Source organism: Pieris napi, chromosome 24 (assembly GCF_905475465.1).
Source record: "Pieris napi chromosome 24, ilPieNapi1.2, whole genome shotgun sequence".
Classification (NCBI taxonomy): Eukaryota; Metazoa; Arthropoda; class Insecta; order Lepidoptera; family Pieridae; genus Pieris; species Pieris napi.
In genome coordinates this window covers 4,897,738-4,915,349 of record NC_062257.1, presented here as the reverse complement: position 1 = coordinate 4,915,349, position 17,612 = coordinate 4,897,738, and the positions used below count along the sequence as shown (strand labels likewise).

General features: G+C 35.8%; 1 protein-coding gene across 1 annotated transcript in view; it reads left to right on the top strand.

Annotated features, from left to right (window-relative positions):
- LOC125061897 (probable ubiquitin carboxyl-terminal hydrolase FAF) overlaps positions 1-13,873 on the top strand; it is a 72,280-nt gene extending 58,407 nt beyond the window's left edge. The window contains exons 45-50 of the mRNA XM_047667532.1: positions 216-311; positions 6,871-7,037; positions 7,624-7,855; positions 9,472-9,675; positions 10,440-10,552; positions 11,784-13,873. Of these exons, the coding sequence (XP_047523488.1) occupies positions 216-311; positions 6,871-7,037; positions 7,624-7,855; positions 9,472-9,675; positions 10,440-10,552; positions 11,784-11,961 (990 nt within the window). The 3' untranslated portion in view covers positions 11,962-13,873. The remainder of the gene's footprint in view (positions 1-215; positions 312-6,870; positions 7,038-7,623; positions 7,856-9,471; positions 9,676-10,439; positions 10,553-11,783) is intronic.
- Positions 13,874-17,612: the final 3,739 nt, after the last annotated feature.

The following is a 17,612-nucleotide window of genomic DNA, read 5'->3' as shown; positions in this document are numbered from 1 at the left end:
TTTTTAATGCCAAATAAAAAACAATGTATTTAATAATAAAAACAATTCTGGGGACACTCCTTATCACTTGGTGTTGGTGTGCTTATCTATTGTAAGATAGTTGCTGATTCTCAGACTGAATATGCATAAAAAATTTCATTAGAATCGGTCGAGCCGTTTCGGAGGAGTATGGCCACAATTGGTTTGTGTCCTAAAATGTATTTGTATTGTTTCAGCTCAAAATTTTGGATATTGTATTGTCGGTGTGCATCGACGAGTCGTATTCGTCACTTGGAAAATATCAATATCCCGAGTCGGCTAAAGTGCACCAGGTATGTTCATTATTTTATTTATAGTAATGTAAAAAAAAGAGAAATGGAAAAATATGGAGGAGGCTTTTACCCCAAAAGGGGCCATACAAAAACTAGACCACTAAAAAATTTAAAATAAATCTAACTTAAATTTTGTTTAAAACTCATACTAACTTAACTAATACTAATATGAAGGAATGTAAACTAACCAATTGTTTTATGGATTAAATAAAGATTTAATAAATAATAATAATAAAATGTAAAAAAAACAGTGGTACTCCAACCTTCTAGGTCTAGACCTTTTTCTGTCTTATCTTAGATAAGGCATGCCTATGTTTTCTTTTCGTATGAGGAAGTATTAATTATTTAATTATATTATAATTTTCAAAAATTCAAGTTTTCTGATACGTGGGTAACACTGAAAATGTTTAGAACCGGCCAGTTTTTTTTTATATGGCTCTGGCACGGTTTGTGCATTAGCCAGCGTCAAGTATGAGATTTTTATAATTCGTGCTTTTTGCCTTAGAAATTCGACTATGTCCTCCATGTACGGTTTAGGCACTCGACCGGTACCGCACAACCTTCCCAAAGGCCGAGAACAAATTTAAATTAAATTAAAACTTACCTTCGAACCGGGAATCGAACCCGGTACCCCTCACCTAGCTGCCTCTTAATAAGACCGCTAGGCTCTGAGGCCCCAACTGGCCAGTTAGAAACATTGCTAATGAAAACGTTTTTAAATTTAAATTTTAGAACTCTTTGGTAACCTAATTTATTGATATGTTATCTAAAGCTGGCGGCTTCAACACATTTACACTTTGTGCTTGTGTAGTGTCTGTGTATAAGCGCGAGGCGTGATGTCACACTGAATATGCATCATGAAAAGACTGTCCGTCTCTCTCGCGCTCGGTCAAGCTTATGAGTGTAAAAGAGACAGTTATTGTTTTGCTTTGCTACTGTTTATGTTGATCTTTACTTTACGTGTTGATCTTTTTTCTCGTTATTGTTTAAACCACCAACCTTACTAAAACCAGAGTAGACTAAAATATATAGCTTGGCAAAAAAGTCATATTTTTAAACATACTGTATAGTGAAATTACATTAGTGTGAGTACTGTGAACGCGCCAGCTTTCGATAACCGACATATAGTATATTGCATTCATTGGTTATTTGTTTTTTTGAATTGGCGGCAAATCTTAAAATCATGTTACACGTGAAAATGAACCTAACGCGAGAAAATTTTCGGTCAATGATTGCATGAGAAAACTTTAAAACAGTCGTAAAACACAATACAAAGTATGTAAGACCCAAAAAGGAATTTACTCACATGTATCAAAGGGAATATATATATTTACTGCCATTGCTGAAGTTGTAGGGCTTAGAATGGCTACCATGATTCTGCCACTTTTTTTTTTTTTTTTAAACTCTTCATCTATCTGCAATCAGCCTCTTGGCTTTTATCAGATTTTTAGGGGAAAGGTTGGCAATTAGGGAACGCAAATCCAATAATTTTTACTCCCTCCGTAATTTTTAAACTGTCAGATTGCGGCAAGTTTCGCCCTTTTTAGCCGATAGACACTGTCCGTCATTTCCAAGAGGCCCGAAGCTAGGGGGTTCACGTGTTGCTGAAGTCTCATTTTGTATCGCACGGTTGATCTTTTAATGTCTTCCTCGACAGTGGCAATTCCCAAATATTTATGGACTTCAGTATTTCGTGTTAACCACAGCGCTCCGCTCATATTTCGCAGTGTTTTGTTTTGTAGCCGCTGCAGGATTTCGATATTGGAGCGGCTTGCTGACCCCCAGAGCTGTATCCCATAGAACCATATTGGTTTAATTACAGTTTTGTAGATGAGAAGTTTATTGTCCAAACTGAGTGCCGCATTTCTACCTAATAGCCAGTTCATGCTACGAAGCCTACCAATAGCATGCTCCTTCTTGGCTTTTATATGGTCTTGCCAAGTCAGGCGTCTGTCCAGGTGCATGCCCAAATATTTCGCTGTAGTCCGTTTTGGCAAAACAGCTCCCCCCAGAGTCACCGGTGAGCACTCTTCTCTTCTTAGTGTGAACGTAACATGAACTGATTTCGCTGGGCTTGCCCGTATCCTCCACTTCTTTAACCATAATCCTATTTTGTCCAGGCATTTTTGTAGTTTTGCGGATGCTTCGTTAGGATTTTTATTGCAGGAAAGGATTGCAGTGTCGTCTGCATAGGTTGCAATGACAACATCGTCCGTAACTCGTATGTCGGCTGTAAAGATTGTATAAAGGAATGGACCCAGCACTGAGCCCTGAGGCACTCCTGCTTCTATTTGGCAGATTGATGATAGATAATCCTCACATTTGACCCGGAACATACGGTTTTGCAAATAAGACTTTAGGAGAAGGTAGGCAGTATTTGGTAGGTTCAACTTTAGCTTACACAGGAGGCCCTTATGCCATACGCGATCAAAAGCCTGCTGTATATCGAGAAATACTGCTGAACAATACTCTTTTCTTTCTAGGGCTTGCCGTATTGTATGAGTAACACGATGTATTTGTTCCATTGTTCCATGTTGTGCACGAAACCCAAATTGGTGGTCAGGTATTACTTCTTGTTCTTTGAGTACTGGTTGAAGGCGAATAATGACTAGTTTCTCAAATACTTTTGATAGCAAGGGGAGAAGACTAATAGGCCTGTATGATGAAACTTCTGTTGGAGGTTTTCCAGGTTTTGGAACCATGTTTATAATGGACACCTTCCATAGTTTTGGGAAATATTGTAGTCTTAATATTGCGTTAAAGAGGATTGTTAACAGAACGATACCTTTTTTCGGTAGTTCTTTAAGTACTTCTGCGGTAATAAGATCGAAACCGGGTGCTTTTTTTTGTTTTAAATTATTAATAGTTTTTTTTAATTCTGACGGTTTAACAAGTTTTAGTGGTAAATACATTTGCTGATCACTATTTATGATTTCATCAAATTCGTCTTCGGTTTGCATTATGTCCGGTTCGTTAGGTGTAAATACATCCGTTAGAAAGTTGGCAAACAGCTCCGCTTTATCCTGTGGTTTTTGTGCCCATTCGCGATTAGCTTGTCTTAAAGGGGGCATGTGTTCTTTTGGCCTTTTTAATGATTTCGTCATCTTCCAGAGTGAATAATCGTCAGCTTTATATGGCGACAATGTCTGTAGTTTATCTTGCAATGTACGATTTTCATTTTCTTTGAGTAGTTCTTTTAAATCTTTTTGGGCTTTATTCAACGCTTTTTTATCTTGCCGATTCCTGCTGGTATGCCATTGTCGTCTTAGTCTTCTCTTCGCAGCAATAAGATATTTTATTTCCAACGGTATGTCCTGACTTTGTGTTTTAGGTTCTATATATGGGGTCGATAGCCATGCTGCTTTTTGTATAAGATTAGTAACTTGCCAAGCTGTGTCGTCTATGTCATTTTCACTTTTAAGGGGTATGCGTAGGTTAGCATTATCTTCAATGTATTCTCGAAAGGCTTCCCAGTCAGTTTTACGGTTGTATAAAGTCTCCCGTGGTTCTTTGTAAATAACTGTTGTGCTTAGTGTGCAGATAACTGGTGTGTGGTCTGAGGAGCCATCTAGACACGATTGGACTTTAGTGTAGAGCCCAGATATCCCTTTAGTGAAGAAGTCGATTAGATCTGGCATTTTTTTTTCGGTCTGTTGGCCAATGGGTTGGTTCACCTGTTGATATTACACTAAGGTTATTACTATCAATAGACTTTTTCAGCTCCCGGCCTTTTGTTGTTGTTAGTCGTGAGCCCCAGAACGTGTGCTTAGAGTTCCAGTCTCCTCCTACAATGTATTTGCAGCCGAGCGTATGGAAAAAGTCATTATACATATGCTCATCTATCCGGTGTCTAGGTGGACAGTACACTGCAGCCACATTGAGTGATCCCTGCCAGTCATCTACAGCTATTATAGCGGCTTGTATGTGCGCATGTTTGAATGGTGGCAGGATATGATGTCTAATGTTTTCCTTAATTATAACAGCTGCCCCAGCATGAGATGTACCATCTGGATGATTAGCATAGTATACATTGTATCCTTTCATTTTTATTATTCTTTGGTCAATCATATGCGTTTCAGTGACCAGTAAAATATCTATCTTATTGTGATTTATAAAAACCTCGACTTCTTGCTTATTTGGGAGTAAGCCATTTATGTTCCATGTCGCGATACGTAGGAATTTCATTTTTGCTGTTGAGCTATTACTGTCGTTAGTAGACTCATAAGAGTCCCTATTTGTTGGATGAGGATGTCAATCTTTTCTGACTGTTTTATTATGATTTGCTCTAAAGAGCTCGTTGGCTGAGTTTGTCTATTCTCTATATTTCGATTCCAGCTACGAGTGTTTGCTGGGCTAGGCCCATTTTCCGGTATGTACGAATTGTTATTATCCTGGTTATTTGAGGATTGTAGTCTATTATACCTGGAGGGTTTTAATGGAGGGAAGTCACCTATTTGGGCTTCAAATGTATTGGTAGGCTTCTTATCTACAGGGACTTTTCCTTTTCCTGAGTTAGCCATTTTTCGAGCACGGATCTCCTTATACACTTGGCAGCCTTTATAATTAGCTGGATGTTCACCAAAGCAAAGAGTACAAGTAGCTGGTGTGTTTTTATCCTTTTTTGGGCAATCTGTAGTTTTATGCCCTTGTGCACATTTAACGCACCTATAGGGACGCATACAATTATTCTTAGTGTGACCATATTGTTGGCATCTGGTACATTGGGCTATTTCGGTAGACTTTCTTGGATCTTCTATTGTAACTCTAGTGTGGTAAATATATTGTATATTTTTTATTTCAGGGTTATTGATACTGGGTTCTACGTTTACAAAGAACATATTTAAGGGCTTCTTATTTTTTCTAGATATGGCGTAAACTATTTCACCGCGTACCATGTTTCCTGTTTTTTCAATTTCTTCTATTATAGCTGATGGAGGGGTGGTATAATGCAGGTTTTTTATAACAATCCTGTAGCATTTGTTCTGCTTCTGTGTGAATGTGTGACCAATAAGGCCATTGCTGCGGATAAGTTCTATCAAGTTTTTATATGTTTCAGTTGACTGCGCCATAACTCTTAGCTGATCTCTATTAATAACTTTATATGAGTAGCTTTCGTGGGGTATCGTCTTGTTTATAAGTTCTGTTAATTTAGATATATCTTCTATCCCATATAAGATTATAGGCGGTGGTTTGTAAATTTTTTTGGCGTTAGTGGACGAGTCGTCTCTTTCCTTCTCGGTTAGATCTACAGGTAATAGATTATATCTGTTTGAAGTACTAATTGTTACTTGTGATTTTTGGTTAGGCGGTATTTGACTACGCGGTGGACTGTTTGATAGTCTTTTTCTTTTGGGATAGCGGTCTGTTGGGACTCTTTGCCAGGAAGGAGGGGGGGGAGAAACTTTGTTGGTATCATCATTTATTGTTGGGTCACAGTCATAAACGGTGGATATCGAAGATAAATTCTTCGAGTCTGTATCCTTTAAACTTCCTACTGAAGACGATCTAGGTCTTGTGTTGAGCAGGCTTGGATGAAGTACCTGCTGAGTTAACTTTTTCTTTGAGGCACTCATTCTATTACTCCCAGATTGCAGACATTTTTTTTTTAATATTATTATTATATATATATATATATATATTTTTTTTTTTAAATGTTTTTATTATTATTATTATTATTATTATGCCACTGAAAACCTTTTTTATATAACTTGTTATTACAGGTCGCCATAACGCAACAAGTATTTAAAATTATAACTAAATGGTTGTCTGTAAAGTCGGTTTACCGTGTTTAGCGTGACAACGTCATAACAAAACATTGATCAAATTATTGCATGAATAAAATTGAATCATTTTTATTAAATTACAGACTTACATATAGTAAACTCTTTATAACGTCATTCTTTATAACAAAAACTTTTATATAAAGTAGTTACCTTTGTATTTTCATATTTAGACATCAACAACATACTTAAGTGTAATTTTTTTTCACTTTTGAGGTGCCGAAATTTCTAAGAAAGACACCTGAGGTCATAAACAGCCTTTTCGCCTTTGTTATTGTTAATTGCATTAACACGTGTGCCATTATTCTTAGATTACTTTGCCTGTAGGAAATTTTGGTCTCAGTACTAAACGCACCATCGTCACCTATCGTGTATTACGTCAGGCAAAGTTAACAAAATATGTATATGTGTTATGAATAATTTACCTATAGATAGTTGTAATAAAATTAGAAATTATTGTAATTGGTTGAATTTTCTTTTTTTTCTCTACGTATAATAGTCCCTTGAAATTCCTTAAAGAGAGATTACACTGTATCTCTATTTTATGGATACAAAGGAGTGAATCCTCGGACGCATAGACCAATCGAGTAGAAGAGAGATAGATGCGGCGCAAGCGTACAGTGAGCGTAACGAGACAATGAGTCATGCTTATTCGTGCGTGTACCGGCGTTCATAGATTTATTACACGCTGTGACGTCATAACTATTGTGTTTTGCTGAAAACATATAGAAATCCTAGGCTAGTACTTCTTTTATATATAGTTATATGAAACGTTCCAGGTGGTCTGTGCACTAGTGCGCTGCTGTGACGTAAGCAGTCGTTGCCAGTCGGCAAATGCAGCAGAAGGGGCGTTGCCCTTGGTCAACCCTTATGCGGAGCCTCCGCCCGCGGGCCCTCGCCCTACGCTCTCACCTGCTGCAGCGGATGTACTCTATAATAAGACTGCGTAAGTTAGACTTGAAAAGGTTACATTTTTATGCGTTACTAGCTGACCCGGCAAACGTTGTTTTGCCATGTATATTATTTCTAGGAAACATTTTTAGTTCAATAAAATACTATCTACAATAAAAAAATAGAGGTTGATCGTAGAGGGGTGAAAATTAGGGGTATTTTTGTATGCTGTATCATAAAAAAAATAAAAATGTTTTTGGGTTGGACACCCCTTATCACTTAGGGGTTCGAAAAATAAATAGTAGCTGATTCTCAGACTTACTGAATATGAATATAAAATTTCATAAGAATCGGTCGAGCCGTTTCGGAGAAGTATAGGAACGAAAACTGTGACACGATTTTATATATTAGATTATATTTTTTCGTTATTCGATTGTTTAAGTAATAGTATACATTTTTAAAGTTGGGTTAAAATGTTTTTAATGAAGACGAGACGAGAAGATGTTTATATTTTTAATAAATTTGAGACATTTTCGTAGGTGTGAAATTCTTTTTTAAACTATCTAATTAAAAAAAACTTTAATTATTTTGAACAATAATTATGTATAGCATCGCCTTACCATCTACTTTATATCTGCCAGTACATACGTGAAGAAACTCAGCGAGGAATGCTGTGGCTGCGAAGAAGGCATCAGATTGATTCAGTTCCTGAGCTGGGAGCACGCGGGCTGGTCTCGGGCTGCTCTCGCGGAGCTTCTTTGGCAGATGGCCTGTGCCTACTGTCACGAGCTGAGGAGGCACTGCGATGCACTGACTGCCTTATTGCTGATGGAAGACAGCTGGCAGCAGCATCGGATCCACAATGCTATCAAGGTATTTTTGATGTTATACTTCTTTAGGCGCGTTATGAAAAATTGATGAGAGTGAAATTTTACGATGCGCGCGCACCGTCACAAAATTAACAGAATGAAGTTGCCCACGGAAGATGCTACGGCATTGGACATAATTTAAAAACAACAATCGAATAATAATAGAACTTATGTTACACTTAATGAAAGAGAATAAGAATAAATATTTATTTAATTTTTCAAATGTAAACTGAACTTTATTGACTATAATGACTCCTTTTCCAGTCTTTGATTATTTAATTGTAATTAATTATTTGCATGCAATCAAAAACTATTTTTAATAATGCCAAAGAAGTATAACTTTTTACGCGCGTACATAAGTACACGCACCTTTTTTGTTTATTGATATTTCGTCATGATCGTAGAACAATGTCGGATTTGAAAAAATCCGAAATCCACTTTCTATCATATTTGGATACTACATTGACTAAATATTACGGCTAAATTAAAAAAAAAACCATGTTTAAATTTCAAATTAATCAGTCGGTAAAGTGACGGATTTGATTGAAGCATGTGATTTTTCTAGAAAACTGTGTAATTTAATGTTATTATTTTTATTTTGTTTCCAAATAAACCTTTTTATTTGCTTGTATGCCAATTTTCATAATAGCAGAATATGAATTAAAATAGTTATGACAAAAACTGACATGATGATATTATTTTGAAATGGCTGCCCTGTAAAGTTTACTATTTGTCAGATCTGTCACTATTCTACGACTATGACGATTTATTTGTTAGTACTTTATCTTCATTCTCTTAAATATTGTATTTATCTATGATGAATGATCTAATACGTTGCTGAAATAATTATAGAAACAACATTTAGAGTTTGTAATTTCATAAAAGCCCTTCAAAATTATTAAATTCCCAATTAAAATCTGAAATATTCTAACAAAAAATTCAAGAGATGAGGCAAATAAATAATAAAGCAATCTTCAGCCGCGAATATAGGAATTGGGCCGCGAATAGGAGCTTTTACTGTATGTCCATTTTTGTTTACAATCGTAAGAGAGAAATCGAGATATATTTTTATTAGCATTCTTTATATGTAAATCCTAAAATACATATGTATATCCTATTAAACGTTTACTTCACAATATTATTATTATTATGTATATAAACACACTTGCAGCTTAATAAGCTGATGCGCGTGTATTTTGAGATTTGGAGAAACTATCCAAGCTATTTTTAAAGGAGTTCAGAGATCACAGATTACACTTTCCGGAAGCCTATTCCAGTCGGCCACTACTCGGTTTGGGAGAACGTTCTTTAGGGAATTTGTGTTATGTTGAGTGGTCTTAAGTTTTAAAGAACTACCCCTCAAATGTGTATTTTCACTTAAAATAAAGAGCTTCTCAATTCCTGGAGCATTATAGTGGCCAGTGATGATTTTATAGGTTTCAATGAGATTTCCTCTTAATCTCCTACTTCCTAAATCAGTAAGGTCAAGTGCTTTCAGACGCTCAATATTATAAGATTTCTTCCTGAGTGACCGGATCATTTTCGTAGCTTTATACAGAATAAAAGTTTTTATGAAATTATAGTTAAGATACTGATTTAATTGGCAACAAAACATTTTAGGGCGTGTCAGAAGAGCGTCAAGGTCTCCTAGAGACAGGTCTACGTGCACGCGGCCATTACCAGAAGCGTACGTACGCGTGCGTGAAATTGCTCGTCGGGGTGATGTGTCGTACGCCGCTCGCGATACGCGCCGTACATTCGCAGGCGGAGCCGCGTCGCAGATGGAGGCAGTTGCTCGCCTGGCTTCAGGATGAACTGGATCGGGTACGTTTTAATAATACTGATTTCAAAGACTTATTATCCCTAAGAAATTGACGCACAATGGCCGATGACTGGCCATGCGTCATACTCGTGAACGGGTGCTGCTTGTGGTGGCTGACCTTAGGGAGCGTTCAAGTATTACGTAACGAATTTGGGGGGGGGTTCCCTTTTGTAAAACATTACGATGCGGGGCGGGAATTGAATTATGCGTTATTGTTAATATTATTTTCGACTTTCCAGTAGTTTACACCATATAATGGTGGTCACGAAACGTTTTACTATACTTGGGTACTGAAAAACGTTATGGCGCGTAACATGGGGGGTGTCAATAATCTCCAAAAATTGCGTGACGTAATACTTGAACGCTCGTGTATGCGGTGATGTTAGTTATTTCGACTATGTGTCTGCGTGTTGTTTCCACGAGAATGTAAGTGCGTACTCCTATTTCACCATGCCTCCTGCTGATAGAGGATAAATCTTTGTTTTTAATTTATGTTATTATTATTACTTAAGATGTCATGTGTCATACAAACGTTGTGTAAAAAAAACGTAGTGATTAAAAAGAGTGGCGGAGAGTTTATTGTCAGTTCCTCTCTTCCGTTCAACGCCTTTGATTTGAGAACTGGTAGTAAATGTAAAATTAAAGCATTTCATATATTTTTTTTGACGTTCATAAGTGTACATTGTGTTACCTATATGAATAAATGATTTTTGAATTTGAACATCGCATTGCCTACACATGCTAAATAATGACCATCTCCTTGCAGTATGGTTCTGGATATGGCTCTTATGGCACGTGGTCACCACCTGGAACCTCTAATGAAACCTCGAGTGGGTACTTCCTCGAACGCAGCAATTCCGCCAGGAAGACATTAGAAAAGTAAGTATTATATTTGTGGCGCAAATTTCGTCATCACATTTTCTTAATAGGCTAATCGGTGATCAGCCTTTTGTGCCTGACAAGGTGTCGACTTTCTGGTCTAAGTTTTCCTTTTCTGCATGAGCGGGATTTGGGAACATGGACAGGAAAGATCATTTGTGTACCGCCGCAGTTCGCTTCTACGAACTTGGCAAAATCTCTATACAATATAATCAATTGACAGGAATAACAATATAAAATTTACGGTGTTTATTAAAAAAAAAATAGTTTCTTACTTTAATTGGTACATTACTTACACAATTGTATTAAGGTTTGCTTCTAGTTTTTGAAGTTATACTTCTTTTTGCACGTTAGGGAAAAATGATGTGAATAAATTTTTACAATGCTCGCGCACACCGTCACACATAACCGACACCCCAAAGTTAGCAACATTTTAAAATAAAAAATGTCCATTTCTTTAATTATGTAGAAATTATTTTTTTGTGATATTTAAATAAACTTTATTTAACTAGATAATGCGTTATAATAAAACTTTCAATGTATTAAATACCTTTTCTTTTGTAAGTGTAATTTTTTCTACAACCGTAGAATAAAAAAATGTAAAAGATTTCTATCTGGTTACGCCAAAGAAGTATAACTTCTAATGCGTGTATAAGTACACACGCGTTTTTTTATTATTTTTTTAACCTTTAAATAAAGTATTTACTGATATAATTTGCAGAAGATAACATGATGTTAGGTAAAAAACTGCGATAAACTAGTACTTGTGAATAAAAACAAATTTGATTGAATTTTGGTAAATTTTCGTCTAATCTACAGAATTAAAACTGGCTTGAGTACTGATTTTTTTGAGCAGTGTTGGCCTAGTGGCTTTAGCGTGCGACTCTCATCCCTGAGGTCGTAGGTTCGATCCCACTGTGCACCAATGGACTATCTTTCTATGTGCGCATTTAACATTCGCTCGAATGGTGAAGGAAAACATCGTGAGGAAACCGACATGTCTTAGACCCAAAAAGTCGATGACGTGTGTGGCACTGGAGGCTGATCACCTACTTGCCTGTTAGATTTAAAAGTGATCATGAAACAGATTCAGAAATCTGAGGCCACGACCTAAAGAGGTTGTAGTGCCATTGATTTTTTTTGAGTACTGATTGATGTTGATTAAGTCACGTGATACTGTCACGAAGATATTGGTTATAATATGCAGCAATAACAATTAACAATCTTCCAGAGCCTACCAACTGTGTCCCGAAGAAGAAGACGAAGAAGAAGAAACCAGAGACCGTGACGGCTCCGGCTCCGTCAACTCTGGGGGCTCAGCCGAAGGGGGCGAAAGCGGGGAAGAAGAGCCCGAAGACCGACGGCCTCCCCTGGTACTCGCGCCCCCTGACCCCCTGCCCCCCCATTGAACTAGTCCCCCGTACACCATGAGCGGACGTCTCGTACTTTAGCAGCGATAGGACTTTGTCATTGTGTTTGATGTTTTGATATATTTGTTGCTTCGTGTTAAGGTGCGTTTTACAATGCATTAATTGTTGTAAGTCGCTCATGGAATACCCCTTTAGGGAGCGTTCAAGTATTACGTCACGCAATTTTTGGAAATTCTTGACCCCCCCCCATGTAACGCGCCGTAACGTTTTTCTGTACCCAAGAGTAAAACGTTTCGTGACCACCCAGTGAGTAACGATAACGCGTAATTCAATCACCCCCCTCCCGCCCGCCTCAACGTTACGTTTTACAAGAGGAGTCTCTCTCTCTCCCCCCTCCCCTTCCTCCTAATTCGTTACACAATACTTGAACACTTCCTTAGCCATTTTTTGTTTGCGATGCGCGTTGCTTAATGCTGATTTTTGCGAGATGAATGTTCTGATCACTCTTGGAAATGAAAGGGACAGAACATATACGACTTTAAGTTTTTGTAATGAGCCGTTTTTAAAAGCATTTTAATAATTTTGTGATATGAAATGTCTGTTTCTATCCATTACAAAAATCCCTTTTTCAAATTTTATAGAAAATCAATTTTGAAATGTAATACGTTTTATTATAAGGTGATAATCGCAAATGGTATATTAGTGACGCGGGTGCGTTGACGGCCTTATAAAACTAAAGTTGTCGAGAAAATGTAGTCTTGAGTGACATAGATAATGGTTCAGAGATTAGTTGAGCTTAAAAAACGGAAACGGAAGTTCGAACTGTCGGATCTGTCAAAAGTGACAGTTTCCATGTAACTTTGTTGTCTCTGAATCATAGACTAAAGAACATAAATGTAAGCACGCGCATCGCTCTATTTGTTCTGTGATGTTATGAACGTGTAAAGTTCGTCTTGAAGGGCATTTGTTAAGAATAATTTAATACTCGACACTTATCAATCGCTTAATTTTAAGTTTTTTTTTTAAATTCCGTGTCAATATTGATGTTGATCCCTGATGTAGTTTCTCCAAAAAACTTTTTTTAGCGCATTTAACAATACTACGGTGAAGGAAACCAGTATATTTTAGACCCCAAAAGTCGGACACAGTTGGCTGATCACCTACTACATAAACAAATGATCACGTAATTTTTAGAAATCTGAGGCCGAGACCTAAAAGGTTAGCGCTTCTGCTTTTAATTTGTCAATATTACCATGTTCCCAACTTGGGACAATTAGGTGATCAGCCATAAAAATATCTCGAATTACAGAACTAATGAGGAAGAAACAAAGATAGTAAGATTTCTATTGATACGGATTTCTAATTTAATTTCATATTCGTTAAGTAAATGTATAAATCTACGAATAACAGTGGTGGAAACGTATTAAGCACATGCGCACGAGTCGTTTTATAGCAATAGTAACAGTAAAAGCCACATTTAAAGCCTGAATATCAAAATTCCAATAGTTTTTTTAGAATATTCAACAATAGTGGCAGTACTTGTAATAACTAAACAAAATTGAATGCATTTTGCAAGTTGCGATAAAATCGACATCAATATATTAAGATTTTGTTTTGGATTTAGTGGTATTTAGTCATGTAATGTCAAAAATTATTTTAATACGGAGTTGTAGTCTATGGTCCGTAAGTTACTATCTTGAACGTTGTTGAATATGTCAAACTTTTGAAAAAATGTGTTGACTCTCTGAAACTCTAAAGTCCAAACAGTCTCGACTCTGAATTATACCTTAAATTTGATTGTTTAGGCGATTTAGAAGGAGCTTTTGTTGTTTGAAGCTAGTTAATTTCAACTCTCAGAACAAATAATATGGAAAAAGTAAAAGCTCTCGTAATAAAAAAGTTAAGAATAGAATTCGTTCCAAAATTTCAAAACGTTTTATTGAATCAAAAATAATTAACCACATTGAAGTATTTCGAAACTAATTTGACTCAAGCTCAAAATAACTTTATTCATATAGGCAAACACTTAAGAACGTCCACAGAAAAGATGTTAAATTGATTGTAAATTTACATTTACTACCATTTCGCAAGTCAAGGGCGTAGAGCGGGTAAGAAGAACTGGCAAGAAACTCTCCGCCAGTCTTTTTAAGAACAGAGCGTACTAATTCCTTAGGTAGGCAATGCACTTGCGAGCCTTCTGGCATTGAGTGCCCATGGGCGGCGGTGTCACTTAACATCAGATGAACCTCCTGTCTTTATGCCTATGTTATGTAAAAAAAACACAACGCAGTACATTGCTATCGTATTGTTATTCGTAGAAAAATCTTGTTAATTTTTATTAGTTTTGATATATTTGTGTAAATTTTATTGATCTCCCTATGTTCTTAGTTGCTTCTTAAAATTCGTTTGTCGTTTCTCAAAATAAATGAATTCTCCTTTAAGGTTAGATCGGTTCGTAAATAAAAAAAAATGATTACCTTCATTGTTCAAGTTGCTTTGTTATAGAATATCCATTATAAAGATTTCTCGGCTAAACGCCCGTCAAGAAGTATTTTCAATATGTGCGGTCGTAATTATATTAAACACGGTCGTATTAAAAAAATCCTTAAAAAGATTACTGTTATCGGTTTTGCTGGTAATTTCAACGAAACGTAATTAAAAATTAATATAATCGAATCGTTTAATATTTATTTATTTATCACATATACACGAGATAAAGTATTATCACTTAAAATAATTATTCTACAGTACAACGGATATTGTGGTATTAAAATGAGTTTTTTGTTTCATACTTTAGAGTAATATCGACAAATATTTTCAAATGTATTAGCAAGTCTTTGAGCGGTCGGCGAATAACATTGCTAAATTAGTTGATAAGTAAATTATTATGAGTTTTATTATAACCGAGGTATATTTAAATTGTATATTATTAAATCTATAATTGGTGGTAATTCTGAAGAAGCTTACCTATAATTACGGTAGAAACATATACTTGGTATTTCCACGTACGTAGGTGTAACGTACAAGTACGTAGATACAGTCTCTTGTTAAGTCAATTTGAAGTTTCCATCGTATGAGTATCTCATCAGTCACGATTTAGAAGAGAGACTAATTTTAACTAAAACTAACACTGATTTAGTATTAAGAAGGTAAGTCTATCAAACACTGACTTTAAATAACGAAACTAATTCAATTAATAGTTTCGACTTTAGGATCTCCTTTAGTCTAGCTTAATTCGGAATTAGCACCAATAACACGCGGTTTTGTTACTCTGAATAACAATAGCGATATTTAATGTTGGGTTACCGCGCGATCGCAATAATTTAAATGTATTAAAACAATCGCGATTGTATAGTGGCCTCAGACGAACTCTACAATGCGGTAATTGTGAATGAGCGTTCAAGTATTACGTAACGCAATTTTTGGAGATTATTGGACCCCCCCCATGTAACACGCCGTAACGTTTTTCAGTACCCAAGTATAGTAAAACGTTTCGTGACCACCTAGTGACTCTTTAGTTACTATTATAACGCGTACAATAACGCGTAATTTAATCCCCGCCACGCATCGTAACGTTTTACAAAAGGACAAAAAAATTCGTTACGTAATACTTGAACGCTCCCTAACTTATTAACATGTGTTTAGTAACTGTAGATATAGTATTTAAATCACTAGTCTAACAAATGTTGCCACTGTTCTGCTTGTAATATATGTTATTTATTTTTATATTTCGTGAAGATTGTATATTTTTTTCTATATAGGAAAGTTTTCCGGACTCACTCGAAGTCCGGGAGATCGAGCACTAAATAGTACACGGATACGCATTTTGAGTTTATTTTTTCAGTGTATGAAGTCTGAATTTGTTTTGCTCAACTTGCACACTTTGTAGAACATTTATTTTCGCTTCGCTAGATTAAGGATTTTGAAAAATTAATCGCTTATTTTATGAAGGAACGTGAATGGTGCATGAATTGATTACCAAAGATGGGTTTATGGGTGATAGCAGCCCTCGTTCTCATAGCTTAGTGACAGTAATGTTTTTGTATCTTTTATATTCGCGTTATTTTAACAAAATTTAAAATGTGATCGATTAGGGTTAGATAGGTGATGAAAAGTGCATACGATTTATACTGCCAATGTAAATACGGTAACATATAGGGATGCGCCACCTATACTCGTTATACTCGGTCGGATAACTCGGCTAATCGTAAAAAAACATAATCTGTAGATTAGTCCGGTAGTAATGTAAATATCTTAATACATGAGTCGATTAGAATCAACGTATTTCTTGCATATAATACATTTAATCAAACCACTCGATTCAGGGGCTATAAAACTGGGCGATACTCGGGTAACCGGGTATCCGGTTACTCGGTTATACCCGGTTATACGGCGCGTCCCTATTAACATTTTATTTCACAGCGATTTCACGTAAACTGTAAAACAGCCATCATGATTATTTTAAACTTAAGTATTCCTAAAATTGACTTAAATAAGCATGGTGTGCTTATGTAATATTGTATTTAATAGATTTGTTATAAGATCGGTTGAGTTTTATATAGTAACGTTTCTATGGCAAATATATAAGGAAAGGCATGTGACATCAAGGATGCGTTGGCATTCATACAAATATTAAAATCGAAAAATAAATTTTGAAATTTATTATGTGTTTTTTATTTGACCCTCTGTAGTGATTTATTTCCCACGATTCCAACCTCGTATGTCCAGAGAACCAAACATTACAGGAAACGAAAATAATGTTTCATTTCGTCAATGTTCGTTAAAATATTTTTATGTGTTTTTTAGTCCATAGTTTTAAATAAGTCCTTCATGATTATACCAGTTAAATGAGATAAATAATGAGTCTAGAATAAAAACAAATGTTTTTTTGACATACGAGGTTATCATTCTACAGTGGCGATATATGTATATGTTAATTGGATACATATTTCCTCATATTTAGAGTCGCGGTTAAGCCCTAAGGGTAATTCTTTTTTTATTTATGGGGTGTAAGTTTTGATTTCGAATTTTGAAAAACATTTTCTAACAGAAAAAAATCTTCGTCAGATGAGGTCGACATTTTGCGTGCTACTCAGAGAGTCTGCCTGCCTGCTTCTAAATGCGTCTAAATGGCGCTAATAGTCCATTGAAATGTTACATGGGCTGAATATTGAAGAATACGGTCAACTTTAGAGCGCAGTAACAACGTTTCCAATTAACGAAATTTAAAAAATATAGAGGAAAAATTAATAGTTATTAAGCAAAAAAGGAATTATTTTACTTATAACTTTAAAAAAGTTATAAGTAAAATAATTCCTTTTTTGCTTAATAACTATTTTGGTTTTATGATAAAAAAAGTCGCACAGACATTATTGTAGGCAAAGCCATTTGATTTCAGTTTGGCCCTCAAATTGTAACATTTCAATGGACTCTCTGACTCGTATATACATCGAAACCGTATTGGATTTTGACATAGCTCGCACAAATTTTATAGTCGTATTAAGTTAGTTGACACTACATGCTGAATAAAACGCATGAGTTGCGCTTATTAAAAGCATAGGTACAAAATGATTGTTCTCAGCCACCGTTGTTGTCTATACTTAAACGAGAAGGAACAGAAATTTAGATTATTTACCGTATTATTTGAGAACTTGTCCATAAATCGACGTTTCGAGTGCTTTTCAGCTATC